At 39.3% G+C, this 15,560-nt stretch overlaps 1 protein-coding gene across 4 annotated transcripts in view; it reads right to left on the minus strand.

Annotated features, from left to right (window-relative positions):
• Positions 1 to 2,408: 2,408 nt before the first annotated feature.
• ALG5 (ALG5 dolichyl-phosphate beta-glucosyltransferase) overlaps positions 2,409 to 15,560 on the minus strand; it is a 123,188-nt gene continuing 110,036 nt past the window's right edge. For all 4 annotated transcript variants that reach the window (XM_036299932.1, XM_036299931.1, XM_036299930.1 and 1 more), the window contains 2 exons: positions 4,572 to 4,657; positions 2,409 to 2,611 (listed from right to left, as the gene is read on the minus strand). In XM_036299932.1, coding sequence (XP_036155825.1) covers positions 2,496 to 2,611; positions 4,572 to 4,657 — 202 coding nt within the window. In that variant the 3' untranslated portion in view covers positions 2,409 to 2,495. The remainder of the gene's footprint in view (positions 2,612 to 4,571; positions 4,658 to 15,560) is intronic.

The following is a 15,560-nucleotide window of genomic DNA, read 5'->3' on the forward strand; positions in this document are numbered from 1 at the left end:
AACAATATGTAATTATATATGTGTTTAGGCAACCCCTGTGAAAGGGTCGTTTGACCCACAGGTTGAGAACCGCTGGGTTATAAGGATGCTCAATGAAATCAGTGAGAGCTTCAAAAGCATAAAAAGGGACATGGAAATCATAAAAAAGAAGCAGTCAAAAATGATGGATATGCTAACTGAAATGAAGATAACTCACAGGGAATCAACAGTAAATAAAGTGGAGAATCAAATCAGCCATTTGGAATATAAGGAATCAAAAAACTCAATCAGAACAGCAAAAAAAAAAAAAAAAAGCCCCCTTCTCTCCCCCTCCCCACCCCGCCCCATAATGAGGATAGTGTATAAGCCTCTAGAACAGCGCTTCTCAACCTGTGGGTCATGACCCCTTTGGGGGTCGAACGACCCTTTCACAGGGATCGCCTAAGTCCATCGGAAAACACATATATAATTACATATTGCTTTTGTGATTAATCACTATGGTTTAATTATGTTCAATTTGTAACAATGAAAATACATCCTGCATGTCAGATATTTACATTACAATTCATAACAGTAGCAAAATTACAGTTATGAAGTAGCAACGAAAATAATTTTATGGTTGGGGTCACCACAACATGAGGAACTGTATTAAAGGGTCGCGGCATTAGGAAGGTTGAGAACCAGTGCTCTAGAACAACTTCAAAGGTACCAACATTTGCATTATGGGAGTGCTGAAAGAAGAGAGAGAGCAAGAAATTAAAAACCCTTTTGAAAAAATGACAGAAAACTCCCCTAATCTAGTAAAAAAAAACAGACATACAAGTCCAGGAAGTAAAGAGAGCCCCAAATAAGATGAGCCCAAAGAGGCCTACACCAAGACACATCATAATTAAAATACAAAAGGTTAAAGACACAGAATCTTAAAAGCAGCAAGAGAAAAGCAGTTACTTACCTACAAGGGAGTCCTCCCATAAGACTGTCAGCTGATTTCTCAATAGAAACTTTGCAGGCCAGAAGGGAGTGGCAAGAAATATTCAGTTATGAAAGCAAGAACCCTACAACCAAGATTTCTCTACCCAGCAAAGCTATCATTTAGAATTGAACAATATATAAAGAGCTTTCCAGACAATTAAAAAGTAAAGGTCATCATCACCAAACCAGTATTACATGAAATGTTAAAGGGTATTATGAAAGAAGAAGAAAAAAGGATAAAAATGACAATAATAAAAGAAAATATAGACAGAAAAATATGAACAGTAAAATGACAGTACATATCTATCAACACTTTAATCTAAAACAAAACAAAACAAAACAAATGAAGCAGAATAGAAACAGACTTGTAGATACAAAAAACATTTCGAAGGTTGCCAGATGGGAGGAGTTAGGGAGGATGGATGAAAAAGGGATTAAAAGGTACAAATTAGTTGTTACAGAATAGTCATGGGGATGTAAAGTATAGCATAGGGAATATAATCAATAATATTCTAATGACTATGTATGGTGTTAGATGGGATGAGATTTATTGGATGATCACTCAGTAAGTTGTCTAATGTGTGTACCTTAAACTAATATAATTTTGTATATCAACTGTAATTGAAAAATAATGATTTAAAAAATAAATCACGCCGAAACCGGTTTGGCTCAGTGGATAGAGCATCGGCCTGCGGACTGAAGGGTCCCAGGTTCGATTCCGGTCAAGGGCATGTACCTGGGTTGCGGGCACATCCCCAGTAGGGGGTGTGCAGGAGGCGGCTGATCGATGTTTCTCTCTCATCGATGTTTCTAACTCTCTATCTCTCTCCCTTCCTCTCTGTAAAAAAAAATCAATAAAAATATATTTAAAAAAAAAAAAATCACATATTTCCATGCCTTTAAAAAATAAAATAAATATATATTAACTTTATTTTGTTATTGTTTTAAATCCTCACCTGAGGATATGTTGTTATTGATTTTAGAGAGGAAAGAAGAAAAAGAGAGAAAAACATCAATGTGAGAAACATCGACTGGTTGCCTACTGTATGCACCCCAATCAGGCATCGAACCTGCAACCTATATATGTGCCCTGACTGGGAATCAAACCAGCAAACTTTTTTGGTGCATGGGACCATGCTTCAACCAACTGAGCCACCTGGCCAGAGCTGTTAACTTTATTTTTAAATCTCTAAACACCGTTACATGGTTGTGGTTTATATTTAAGTTTGTGAGAATTATGCAAGGTACCTTCGAGCAGAAATAACTGCTTCTATCTTGCTTAAAAATTATATTTCTCAGATTCACAGTGATAATCTAAATAAACAGAATTGCTAAAGCAAAAGAAAATCTGACTTTTGTTACAAATACCTTAAAATTTGTTTTGGTCCAAAAGATGTATAAAAATTTTTACTTATGGCAGTGAATTCTTGAAAATTATCAAAAGGCAGACAATGGCATAGGCTTATCTCAGCTTTATTTAAAATTTTAATTCAAATGAAATAATGTTACAATAATACATAATACAATAAAAAATAGCAAATAACCTAATTCATTTTCCTGGTTCGTTCAAGCCTCCAGGCACCAGTCAAATATCGGAGTCGTATAAAAAGTAGGTCCTTGCCCATTTGTAGCCAGCTCCAAAATGGAATTAATTTAGAACCTGCGATTAAATAACAATTAAAAATAAATTTATTTAAACTCAAAAAATATATACATTTACAATTATATTTTAGAAGTCAGTCTACATGACTTTTGGGAGCTTCTAGGCACCTTAATTTTATTTATATTATGCATGTATGTTAAACACTTATGTCCATCTGTTCATTTAAAAGTGATTTTGGGGGGAGAAATTTTCATGTTTTAAACACCATTTTTCAGGCTCATATGTACTACAGAGAATCAAGTATACCTCCACAAATAATACAAGTCTAGATTAATAATCTGCAATATGAAATCTAAGACAAAAACCTAATTTTTGTCCTAATTCTTCCAAAGGCTAAAATCAGCTAAAATAAATGCCACCCTAGCTAGGCCATCTTCTTGTCCTGTAATATCCAAATGGCAATGTGCCAAGCCCAGCTAATTATATAAAATACACATCTGAGCATGTTTTAATATTTTACATTTCTTGATTTCACTGTCTTTTTAGTATATCAGGAATAGAGCCTCCCTGTCACCCCTGCAATTTTACAGATTAGGTCATGGATACTGGGTGGTAAGGTGACATGGCCAAGATCAATCACAATACTAATAAAACTGACAATTTTCAGATTTAAGGCCAAATGCTCTGGCTTCTTTCTCTTTATTTTTTCCTAGCTTTACTGAGGTGTAACTGACAAATAAAATGGAAATATATTTAAAGTGTACCATGTAATCATTTCATACATATATATATTGTGAAATGATTACCAAAATCAAGTTAATGAACACACCCACCTTATTTATAAGTGATGGACATAAGAATTAAACATCTTCAATGTTAAAGTATTTTCTATGAAAAACAAGAAAATCTAAACATCCTGAAGTGAACTGAAATTTGGGAGGATCTAAAGCAGTGATGGCGAACTTTTTGAGCTCGGCGTGTTAGCATTTTGAAAAACCCTAACTTAACTCTGGTGCCGTGTCACATATAGAACTTTTTTGATATTTGCAACCATAGTAAAACAAAGATTTATATTTTTGATATTTATTTTACATATTTAAATGACATTTAACAAAGAAAAATCAACCAAAAAAATTAGTTTGCATGTCACCTCTGACACGCGTGTCATAGGTTCGCCATCACTGATCTAAAGAGAAAATTTCAGATGGCCCTGCAATATGGCCATCACTGAGTGATGACATAATACAATACTAAAAAAATGGTGATAAAAATAATAGTTTATCTCAAAAGACAATCAAGCTCCCTGTGTGTGCACAAGAAATAAATCATGTGAGCACAGCAAGATGGCAGCTGCCTACAAGTCAAGAAGAGAGGCCTCAGCCCTAACTGGTTTGGCTCAGTGGATAGAGTGTCAGCCTGCGGACTGAAAGGTCCCAGGTTCAATTCCGGTCAAGGGCATGTACCTTGGTTGCAGGCACATACCCAGTAGGGAGTGTGCAGGAGGCAGCTGATCGATGTTTCTCATCGATGTTTCTCTCTATCCCTCTCCCTTCCTCTCTGTAAAAAATCAATAAAATATATTAAAAAAAAAAAAAAAAAAAAAAAGAAGAGAGGCCTCAGAGTGAAACCTTTCTTGCCAGACCTTGGTTTCAAACTTCCTAGCCTCCAGAACTGTGAAAAATAAATTTCTGTAGTCAAAAAAAAAAAAAAAAGAAAGAAAGAAAAAGAAAAAAAAAAACACCTCGCTTCTAACCTCAGATCTTGTCTTTTGTTGCTAGTTTTACTGAATTTCTTGGGCAGGACGGTAGGCCTACCGAAGACCCAAGACTGAAAAAACATAGAAAGCAGTAAGGCAATAGGCAGTGTGCTCTGTGGAACTGCTGCTCAGAGTTAAGACAGCTGAGGAGGCCCTGATGGAGGAAGGAGGAACATTAGAGCCAGCTGACTTTACTGGGCAACTGTATTTTCTCATGTTTTCCCCACCCCTCTTAAGATCAGTTAAATATATAGTACTCACCTTCAATTTCAGTCCAATTGACAGCAATTTCTGCTATTGGAATTTTAAAGAACTGTGCTATGTAAAGCAGTTCTACATCAAATGCCCTGAAATACAAATATATTGGTATTTATTTTTAAAAAGAGTGTAACTAAATCTCTATCTTGGCATGTTTTAAAAAAACTTGCATGGCAAATGTAAAGCTTCTATCATCAAACTGATGGTCGGATTGACATAGATCAAATAAAAGCTAAGCAGTTCAGGAGCTTTAAGGCAAATAAAATAATTTGGTCTCACTGTATAACACTTAAATGAGAAATATCTCTACCACAACTCCAAAACTCCCAGAGATAAAAACAGCCTGTTGGCCCTAAGAAAACATTTAATTTTGGAAAGTCATGACTGATGGTTTTCAGTCCCAGTTTTAACTAACTCAAGGTACAGAATCGAGAGCATTTTCAACTGATTTAGAGAGCTAATAAAACAGAACTCTGAGAAGCTTTTGGACAGAATGTCCTCAATGACTTTAGAGTTGCTTGATTACACAATTCTCTTACCAAAGGATCAAGGTTTCTTTACTAAATACAGGGTCCTTAGGGTCTGTCTTTTCTTTTTCCCTTCCCCAGGCCATCCTGGACAATAACAGTATCAATTATTACTAAAAGTGAAAAGCCAGTATAAACTGAATGCCCTTTGCATATAATTAAATACATGCATAGGAATTAAATAAAGTCTTGTTTTTACATACAATGTTAAAATCATCTCTTGTCTGAATTCCCAGTTTATCCTTCCTTCTATTCATGAGATAGGTTCTTTCTTAAAGCTCCGCTTCAATCAGCCCCTTGGTATAGGTAAAATCTGTTCTTACAGTTTTTGAATCCTGACTCAGTTTTTCTGAAATCTACTTAAAAATTTCTCTCAACCAGATGCTTCCTTTCACTGGCACTAAGATAAAAAAGAGAAGCATGCCTACCTGTGCTATACTTCTCCACACTCTTTTAACCGTCTCTACAGCATAGATGTTCATCCTTGAGTCATTATGACCCTACTTTCCAGACTGCATGGAACACACTTCAAACTTCCAGTGCTCAAAACCCACTTCTATCTGATTTCCCTGATCCCAGACAACCAGAATTTTGAGTTTTTTTTCTTGACAATACTAACACCACCATCCAATATGCAACTAGTTTAAATCCCAAATATTTGGATAATTCAATATGAAAACAATTTAAAAAAATATGTTTTTATTGATTTCAGAGAAGGGAGAGGGAGAGAGAGAAACATCAGTGATGAGAGAGAATCATTGATCGGCTGCCTCCCACATGTCCCCTCCTCTCCCAAAGGGGATTGGGCTTGCAATCTGGGCATGTACCCTTGACTGGAATCAAAACCGGGACCCTTCAGTCCACAGGCCGATGTTCTATTCACTGAGCCAAACAAGCTATGGTGAAAACAATTTTTTAAAACACTTACTCTTTTTCTCATCATAGTAAAATATCTACTTGAGAGGATAAAATAATCTATAAAAGTGTTCTGTGTGTTTGTAAAAGAATTATGTAAAACTCCTGTAAACTAAAATTGTGACACTCATGAAAGAAGGAAATACTTTGAATATTATGGCAGCTGAATAGGCAGACCTGTCATGTACCTCCTCCCAGGGCCAGACTGGAAATATAACTAAATTGGAGAACATTCACCTGGAATTACCAACTGAATTCCAGCTGAGGAGGAGATATATCAAGAGAGGAGAGAAAACACCTGGAGACCACACCTCCACAACTGCTCCCTTCACATGGTCAGGGGTGAACCACATAGTCAGCCAGCCTGAGAGGAGATTCCATCCACAAACGGAACAATAACATTCAAGACACAACTACAACAGGAGAACCCAAATAACTCAAGCAAGAGACATTCCTAAAGCAACCAGCTCAGGAGATCTAAGAAATTGCACCACTGGGTCCCACAAAACACTTACTACATAAGACCACCTCACAAAGTCTGGGAGGCATAGCAGTTTGATCTACTACATAGAAACAGAAACAAAAGAGCAGCAAAATGGGGAGACAAAGAAACAACCCCAAATGAAAGAAAAGGAGGAGTAGCCAGAAAAGTAATTAAATGAAATGGAGGCAAGCAATATGTTAAAGAATTCAGAGTAATGCAATAAGGGTGCTCAAATAATTCAGTGAGAAGTACCAGCAAGGTAACGAGAATTATAAGGAAATTAAGGAGAATATTTATGGAATTTATTGAGAGCTACACCAGTATGAAAACAGAGTTTGGAAGAATAAATAAGAATCAATTGGAAATGAGGAACAATAGCTGAAATAGGGAACACCCTGGAAGGATTCAACAGTAGACTAGAAGAAGTTGAGGACCAAACCCATGAATTAGGAGTTAGGGTTGAAAAAAACACATTCAGAGCAGCAAGTGGGAAAAAAAATTAAAAAGCAGGATGAGTGTTTAAGGAAGCTGTGAGATAGCATGAAATGAAACAACATTCTCATTATAAGAGTACCAGAAAGAGAAGAATCCAAGCAACTAATACAGAAACTGGAGAAACAATGGCAGAAAACTTCCTTAACCTGGTAAAGGAAAAAGTCACCCAAGTTCAGGAAACACAGAGAGTCCCAGCCAAGATGAACCTCAAAAGACCCACACCTAGACACATAATAATTAAAATGGCAAACATTAAAGACAAAGAATCTTAAAGTCTGTAAGAGAGAGACAGAAAGTTATCTACAAGGGAGCTCCCATTAGATTGTCAGCTGATTTCTCAATAGAAACACTTCAGGCCAGAAGGGAGTGGCATGAAGTATAGCAAGTAATGAAAACCAAGGGAATGAACCCAGACTAATCTAATCAGCAAGGCTATCATTCAAAATTGAAGGTGAAATAAAGAGGCTTCGCAGACAAAACAAGTCTAAAAGGGTTTATTCCCACCAAACCAGCAGTGCAGTACATGCTAAAGGAAATGGTTTAAGAAGAAGAAAGAGAAGAACATAGGCATAAAGAGTAAGAATGGCAACAAATAAGTACCTATCAATAATAACCTTAAATGTAAATGGCATAAATGCTCCATTCAAAAGGTACAGAGTAGCTGAATGAATAAGAAAATATGAGCCTAAGCTCTCTAACCTCAGATCAAAAGACTCACAGAGAATGAAAGTGAAGGGATGGAAAAAATTTTCCAGGCAAATGAAATTGAAAAAAAAAAAAAGCTGGGCTAGTAACAATAATATCTGACAAAATAGACATCAAAGTAATGGCCATAACAAGAGACAATGAAGTCCACTTTACAATACTAAAGAAATCAATACAGCACCAAATACAAATATATAAAAAAACTTCTGGAGGATTTGAAAGGAGAGATGGACAGCAATTCAATCACAGTAGAGGACTTCAACAATGCATTTACATTGCTAGATGGATGTTCTAGACAAATAATCAACAAGGAAACAGTAATCCAAAATAACACACTAGACGAGAAGGAATTACATTTTCAGAACATTTCATTCCAAAGCTACAGAACATACATTCTACTCAAGTGCACATGGGATTTTTTCAAAGACAGACCACATGTTAGGAAACAAAGGAGTCTTTATAAGTTTAAGAAGACTGAAATAATATCAAGTATCTTGATAGATCATAATGGCAAGAAATTAGAAACCAACTAAAATAAAAGCACTCAGAAATATTCAAACACATGGTGGTGAAATAGCATGTCATTAAACAATGAAGGGATTACCAAAGAGATCAAGAAAGAAATCAAAAACTTCCTGGAGGGGAGAAACCAAGATGGCCGCATAGGTAAACACCAGAAATTGCTGCCTCCCACAACAAATTAAAAAACACAACTAAAAGACAAAATGGACATCATCCAGAACCACAGGAAGGCTGGCTGAGTGGAAATTCTACAACTAGAAGGAAAGAGAAAAGCACACAGACTCAGAGGAGGTGCGGAAGAAAAATGCAGAGGTACAGAGGCGCACGCAGCAGAGGCTGGCAACTGAGGACGCGGCTGTCTTTTTGAATCGGGAGGGAGTCAAAAGCCCCTGACTGCTCTGAACTCCAGTTCTGGGTGAGTCTCTGGGGACCCAGACTCATACAGGGAGAAACTGGACTGTCTGACATCGGTTGGAACTCAAGGGCGGCTTCCTCTCAGAGGTGCTTGCAACGATTACCGGGACACTGAGACCCAGGGTCCCTTAGGGCAGGGCTGAGAATCAGCCATAGCTGCTTGCTCCGCCCTGTTGATTCTCTGAGACCGTGCACCACCCAAGCGGCGGCAGAGGCTTTTGCATATGAATGCCCTGGCCCTTTGCAATCTGAAAATTACCTAACAAACTGCAGCTGGGCCAGACAGACCCAGAACTTCCAAGAGAAGGCCCAAGGCCCCACAGCAGCTTGCATTGCTTCACAGCTGGGCATCATCTGGGCACCTCCAAACCCCAAACAAGGAAGGGGAATCTGCAGATCTCTTCGTAGCTCCTGCTGGGTAGCCTCAGGCAGAGGCTAAATTAGCACCTCCTTAGATCCAAGAGCCAGTGTATCCAGTGGTCAGAGTGGGACCATCCAAGTACAACTCCTCAGATCCATAAGGGACACACTCAGGGGGCAGACTCAGTGAGCACCAAAGCCCCACTGAAGCAAGTCTTGCCTCATAACGGTGTCTTCAGCACAGAAGTTCTCCCACCATAGACACAGCTGATTCTCACAGTCAATTGGCCTGGAGGTCAATTCCTCCCAGTGATACCAACAACAATCAAGGCTTAACTACAACAAGACTGTGCACAAAGCCCACAAAGGGGTGCACCAAGAGTGTCCACCTCAGGTAATTGGGGAGGCTGAGCCACTGGGCCCTATAGGACACTTAACACAAAAAGCCACTCTACCACCACAGGGAAGCATAAAAAATGCGGAGACAAAGAAACAGGTCACAAATGACAGAAATGGAGGAAAGAAAACGACTGGACATAGAGTTCAAAACCACACTTTTAAGGTTTTTCAAGAACTTTCTAGAAACTGCCGATAAATGTAGTTAGACCTTCAAGAAATCTAGTGAGACCCTCGAGGTTATGATAAAGGATCAACTAGAAATTAAGCATACACTGACTGAAATAAAGGATATTATGCAGAGTTCCAACAGCAGACTAGAGGATCGCAAGAATCAAGTCAAAGATTTGAAATACGAAGAAGCAAAAAAAAAAAAAAAAAAACACCCAACTGGAAAAGCAAAATGAAAAAAGAATCCAATAATACAAAGATAGTGTAAGGAGCCTCTGGGACAGCTTCAAGCATACCAACATCCGAATTATAGGGGTGCCAGAAGAAGAGAGAGAGCAAGATATTGAAAACCTATTTGAAGAAATAATGACAGAAAACTTCCCCTACCTGGTGAAAGAAATAGACTTACAAGTCCAGGAAGCACAGAGAACCCCAAACAAAAGGAATCCAAAGAGGACCACACCAAGACACATCATCATTAAAATGCCAAGAACAAAAGACAAAGAGAGAATCTTAAAAGCAGCAAGAGAAAGACAGTCAGTTACCTACAAGGGAGTACCCATACGACTGTCAGCTGATTTCTCAACAGAAACTTTGCAGGCAAAAAGGGAGTAGCAAGAAATATTCAAAGTGATGAATAGCAAGAACCTACAACCAAGATTACTTTATCCAGCATAGCTATCATTCAGAATTGAAGGTCAGATAAAGAGCCTTACAGATAAGGAAAAGCTAAAGGAGTTCATCACCACCAAACCAGTATTATATGAAATGCTGAAAGGTATCCTTTAAGAAGAGGAAGAAGAAGAAAAAGGTAATGATACAAATTATGAACAACAAATACACATCTATCAACAAGTGAATCTAAAAATCAAGTGAATAAATAATCTGATGAACAGAATGAACTGGTGATTACAATAGAATCAGGGGCATAGAAAGGGAATGGACTGACTATTCTTGGGGGGGAAAGGGGTGTGAGGAATGCGGGAGGAGACTGGACAAAAATCGTGCACCTATGGATGACAACATTTGGGGGGCGGGGTGAGGGCAGAGGGTGGGGTGGGAACTGGGTGGAGGGGAGCTATGGGTGGAAAAAAGAGGAACAACTGTAATAATCTGAACAATAAAGATTTAATTTAAAAAAAATCAAGACAAACGAACAAAAAACTTCCTGGAAACAAAGGAAAATGATCACAAAACAACCCCAAATCTCTGGAACACAGCAAAAGCAGTCCTGAAAGGGAAGTTAATAGCCCTACAGGCCTACCTCCAAGAACAAGAAGAATTAATAAAACAAAAAAATCAATGAAACCAAGAGCTGGTTCTCTGAAAAGATAAATAAGATTGATGAACTGTTAGACTCATCAAGAAACAAAAAGAGGACCCAAATAAACAAAATCAGAAATGAAAGAGGTGAAGTAACAACTGACCCCACAGAAATACAAAGGATTGTGGAAAAAAAATACTATGAACAACTATATAACAACAAGTTGGTCAACCTGGGCAAAATGAACATAATCCAAGAAAAATAAAATCGTCTAAAACTCAATCAGGAACAATCACAAAACTTGAATAGGCCCATAACTACTGATGAAATTGAAGCAGTAATAATAATTAAAAAAAACCTCCAGTAAACAAAAGCCCCAATCCAGATGGCTTCAAGGGGATTTTTACCAAACATTAAAAGAACTAACATGTAGCCTCCTCAAACTATTATCAAAAAATCCAAGAGGAAGGAACACTTCCAAGCTCTTTTTTACGAGAATATCATTAACTTAATTCCAAAACCGGACAAAAACACCACAAAGAAAAAGAATTACAGGCCAATATCCCTCATGAACATAGAGGCTAAAATTCTCAACAAAATATTAGCAAATCAAATCCAGGAATACATTGACAAGATCATACACCATGACCAAGTGGGATTTATTCTGGGGATGCAAGGCTGGTACAGTATTCTCAAAGCAATAAATGAGATACATCACATAAAAAACTTGGAAAACAAAAACCACATGATCATATCAATTGATGCCGAAAAAGCATTTGACAAAATCCAACCATCTTTTTTGACAAAAACTCTCAGCAAATGGAAATATAGGGATCATAACTCAACATAATAAAGGCCATATAACAAACCTACAGCCAACATGATACTCAATGAGCAAAAACTAAAACCATTTCTCCTAAGAATAGGAATAAGACAGGGATGTCTGCTTTCACTATTATTCAATATAGTACTGGAAGTACTAGCCTGTTATTAGAGAAGAAGAAATAAAGCCATCCAAATTGGAGAGGAGAAAGTAAAACTGTCATTAGTTGCAGATGATGAGATATTGTATATTGAAAACCCTAAGGATTCCACAAAAAACTACTAGATTTAATAAAAGATTTTGGCAATGTAGCATGATACAAAATTAACACTCAGAAATCGATGGCACTTTTATACACTAAGTAGAGGCCAGGTGCACAAAATTCATGCACAGGGGGTGAGGGGTAGGGGATTCCCTCAGCCTGGCCTGCACCCTCTCACAATCTGGGATTGCTGGCTCCTAATTGCTGACCTGCCTACATGCCAGATCTCCCCTAACCACTCTGCCTGTCTGCCTCATTGCCCCTAACTGCTCACCTGCTTGCCTCATCACCCATAACCGTCTCTGCCTGCCTGTCTGACTGTCCCTAACCGCAACTGCCTTGGTCCCCGCCGACGCAGCTTCATCCAGAAGGACGTCTGAATGATGTCCAGAAGATCGTTCGGCTGTCCAGTCTAATTAGCATATTATGCTTTTATTATTATAGACTAGAGGCCCAGTGCACAAAAATTTGTGCACTTGTGGGGGGGGTTGGGGGGGGGGGTCCCTCAGCCCGGCCTGTGCCCTCTCGCAGTCTGGAACCCCTCAGGGGATGACCACCTGCTGGCTTAGGCCTGCTCCCCAGGGGATTGGGCCTAAGATGGCAATAAGACATCCCTCTGGCAGCCTGGCAGCCCTTGGGGGATGTCCACTTGCCAGCGGGGAGCAGGCCTAAACTGCAGTAGGACATCCTTATTGCTGCTGAGGAGGCAGGAGAGGCTCCCACCACCACCGCTGTACTGGCAGCCATCAGCCTGGCTTGAGGCTGAGAAGAGCTCCTCCCATGTGAGAGCACCCTGACCACCAGAGGGCAGCTTCTGCATTGAGTGTCTGCCCCCTTATGGTCAGTTTGTGTCATAGTGATCAGTCATTCCCAGTCGTTCTGCTGTTAGGGTTAATTTGCATATTACCTGTTTACTATATAGGATAGAGGCCTGGTGCATGGGTGGGGCCCGGCTGGTTTGCCCTGAAGGGTGTCCCGGATCAGGGTGGAGGTTCCACTTGGGTACCTGGCCAGCCTGGATGAGGAGATGATGGCTGTTTGCAACTGGTCACACCCCCTTCAGGATGGGGTCCCCACTGGGGTGCCTGGACAGCCTGGATGATGGGATGATGGCTGTTTGCAGCTGGTCATACCACCTTCCGGGTGAGGGTCCCCACTGGGGTGCCTGGACAGCCTGGATGACAGGCTGATGGCTGTTTGCAGCTGGTCACACCCCCTTCAGGGTGGGGGTCCCCACTGGGGTGCCTGGCCAGTCTGGGGGAGGGGCTGAGGGCTGTTTTCAGGCTGATGGGTGACTGAAGCTCCCAGCCTCTCCTTTTTTTCTTTTTTTTTATTCTGGGATTTATTTACCTTCTATGGCTGTCACTGGAGCTGAGAGCCGGCTCCAGCTCTGAGGTCGTTGCCGGCTGAAAGCAGGTATCTGGGTTTGTTTAGATTCTATAATTGAAACTCTGTTGCCATCACTGGCCGCTCTAAGCTCTGAGGCCCCGCTGGCTGAAAACAGGTACATGGGGTTTGTTTAGGTTCTATAATTGCAACATTGTTGCATCTGGAGCTCAGAGCTGGGCTGTGACAGGCGGGGAACCTTGGCTTCCTCTGTCACTGGAGCAAGCAAGCCTCATGTTCGCTTCAGCTGCGTGTCTGCCGGCCGCCATCTTGGCTGGCAGTTAATCTGCATATCTTGCTGATTAGCCAATGGGAAGGGTAGCGAAGTTACGGTTAATTACCACGTTTCTCTATTATTAGATAGGATAACGAACTCACAGAAAAAGAAACTAAAAAATACTCACATTTACCATGGCAACAAAAAATTAAGCTAAGTAGAAGTAAACTTAAGGAGATAAAAGACCCGTAGTTAGAAAACTTACAGGACAAGTAGAAGAAAATACTGTACACATGGACTGGTAGAATCAACATCATTAAAATGTCCATACTACCCAAAGCAACTTGTAGATTCAATGTAATCCCTATTAAAATTCCAACAGAATATTTCACAGATCTAGAACAAATACTCCAAAAACTTATATGGAACCAGAAAGACCCCATATAGGTGCAGCAATCTTGAGAAAGAAGAACAAAGTTGGAGAAATCACAATACCAGATATCAATGTATACTATAAAGCCACCGTAATCACAACAGCCTGGTATTGGCACAAGAACAGGCATATAGATCAATGGAACAAAACAGAGACCCCAGAAATCAACCCAATCCATTATGCTCAATTAATATTTGACTAAGGAGGCAAGAGCATACAATGGAGTCAAGACAGTCTCTTCAATAATTGGTGTTGGTAAAGCTGAACAGGTACTAGTACATGTAAAAAAATGAAACTAGACCACTAATTTACAACATACAGAAGAATAAACCAAAATAGATAAAAGACCTAAATGTAAGTCGTGAAACCCTAAACATCTTAGAAGAAACCATAGGCAAAAAAATTTCTGACATCTCTCGTAGCAATTTGTTTATGGATACATCTCTTACGGCAAAGGAAACTGTAGAGAAATTAAACGAATGAGACTACATCAAAAGAAAAAGCTCTGGCCAAAACCTGTTTGGCTCAGTGGATAGAGCATCGGCCTGCGGACTGAAAGGTCCCAGGTTCGATTCCAGTCAAGGGCATGTACCTGGGTTGCGGGCACATCCCCAGTAGGAGATGTGCTGGAGGTAGCTGATCGATGTTTCTCTCTCATCGATGTTTCTAACTCTCTATCTCTCTCCCTTCCCCTCTGTAAAAAATCAATAAAATATATTTAAAAAAAAAAGAAAAAGAAAAAGAAAAAGCTCTGTACAACAAAAGAAACCATCAACAAAATGAAAACAGAACCCACTGCATAGTAGTACATATTTGCCAAGGATACATCCGATAAGGGGTTAAATAACAAAATATGTAAGAAACTCATATAACTTAACAAAAGGAAGACAAATAATCCAATTTTAAAAATGGGCATAGGACCTAAATAGACACTTCTCCAAAGCAAACATACAGAAGACATGAAAAAATACTCAAAGTCACTAATCATCAGAGAGATGCAAATTAAAACTGACAATGAGGTTTCACTTCACACTTATCAGAATGGCTATCATCAACAAATCACAAGTGTTGGCAAGGGTGCGTAGAAGAGGACACCCCTAGTGCACTGCTGGTGGGAATGCAGACTGATTCAACCATTATGGAAAACAGTATGGAGTTTCCTCACAAAATTAAAAGTGAAACTCCCATTTGATCCAGTGATCCCACTTCTAGGAATATATCCCAAGAAATCAGAAACACCAATCAGAAAGGATATATGCACCCCTATGTTCATAGCAGCACAATTTACAATAGCTTAGATTTGGAAACAGCCCAAGTGTCCATCAGCAGATGAGTGGATAAAAAACTGTGGTACATTTACACAATAGAATACTATGCAGTGGTAAAAAAGGAACTCTTACCATTTCTAACAGCATGGATGGACCTGGAGAGTATGATGCTAAGTCAAATAAGCCAGTAAGAGAAAGATATGTGCCACATGATCTCACTTACATGTGGAATCTAATGAACAAAATAAACTGATGAACAAAAGAGATCCAGAGACATAGAACTAGGAACAGACTGATGAATTTGTGAGGGAAGGTGGGGGTGGGAGATGTGGGAGAGGGAAAGATTAACG

The sequence above is a fragment of the Myotis myotis genome, unplaced genomic scaffold (assembly GCF_014108235.1).
Source record: "Myotis myotis isolate mMyoMyo1 unplaced genomic scaffold, mMyoMyo1.p scaffold_m19_p_3, whole genome shotgun sequence".
In the NCBI taxonomy this organism is placed as follows: domain Eukaryota; kingdom Metazoa; phylum Chordata; class Mammalia; order Chiroptera; family Vespertilionidae; genus Myotis; species Myotis myotis.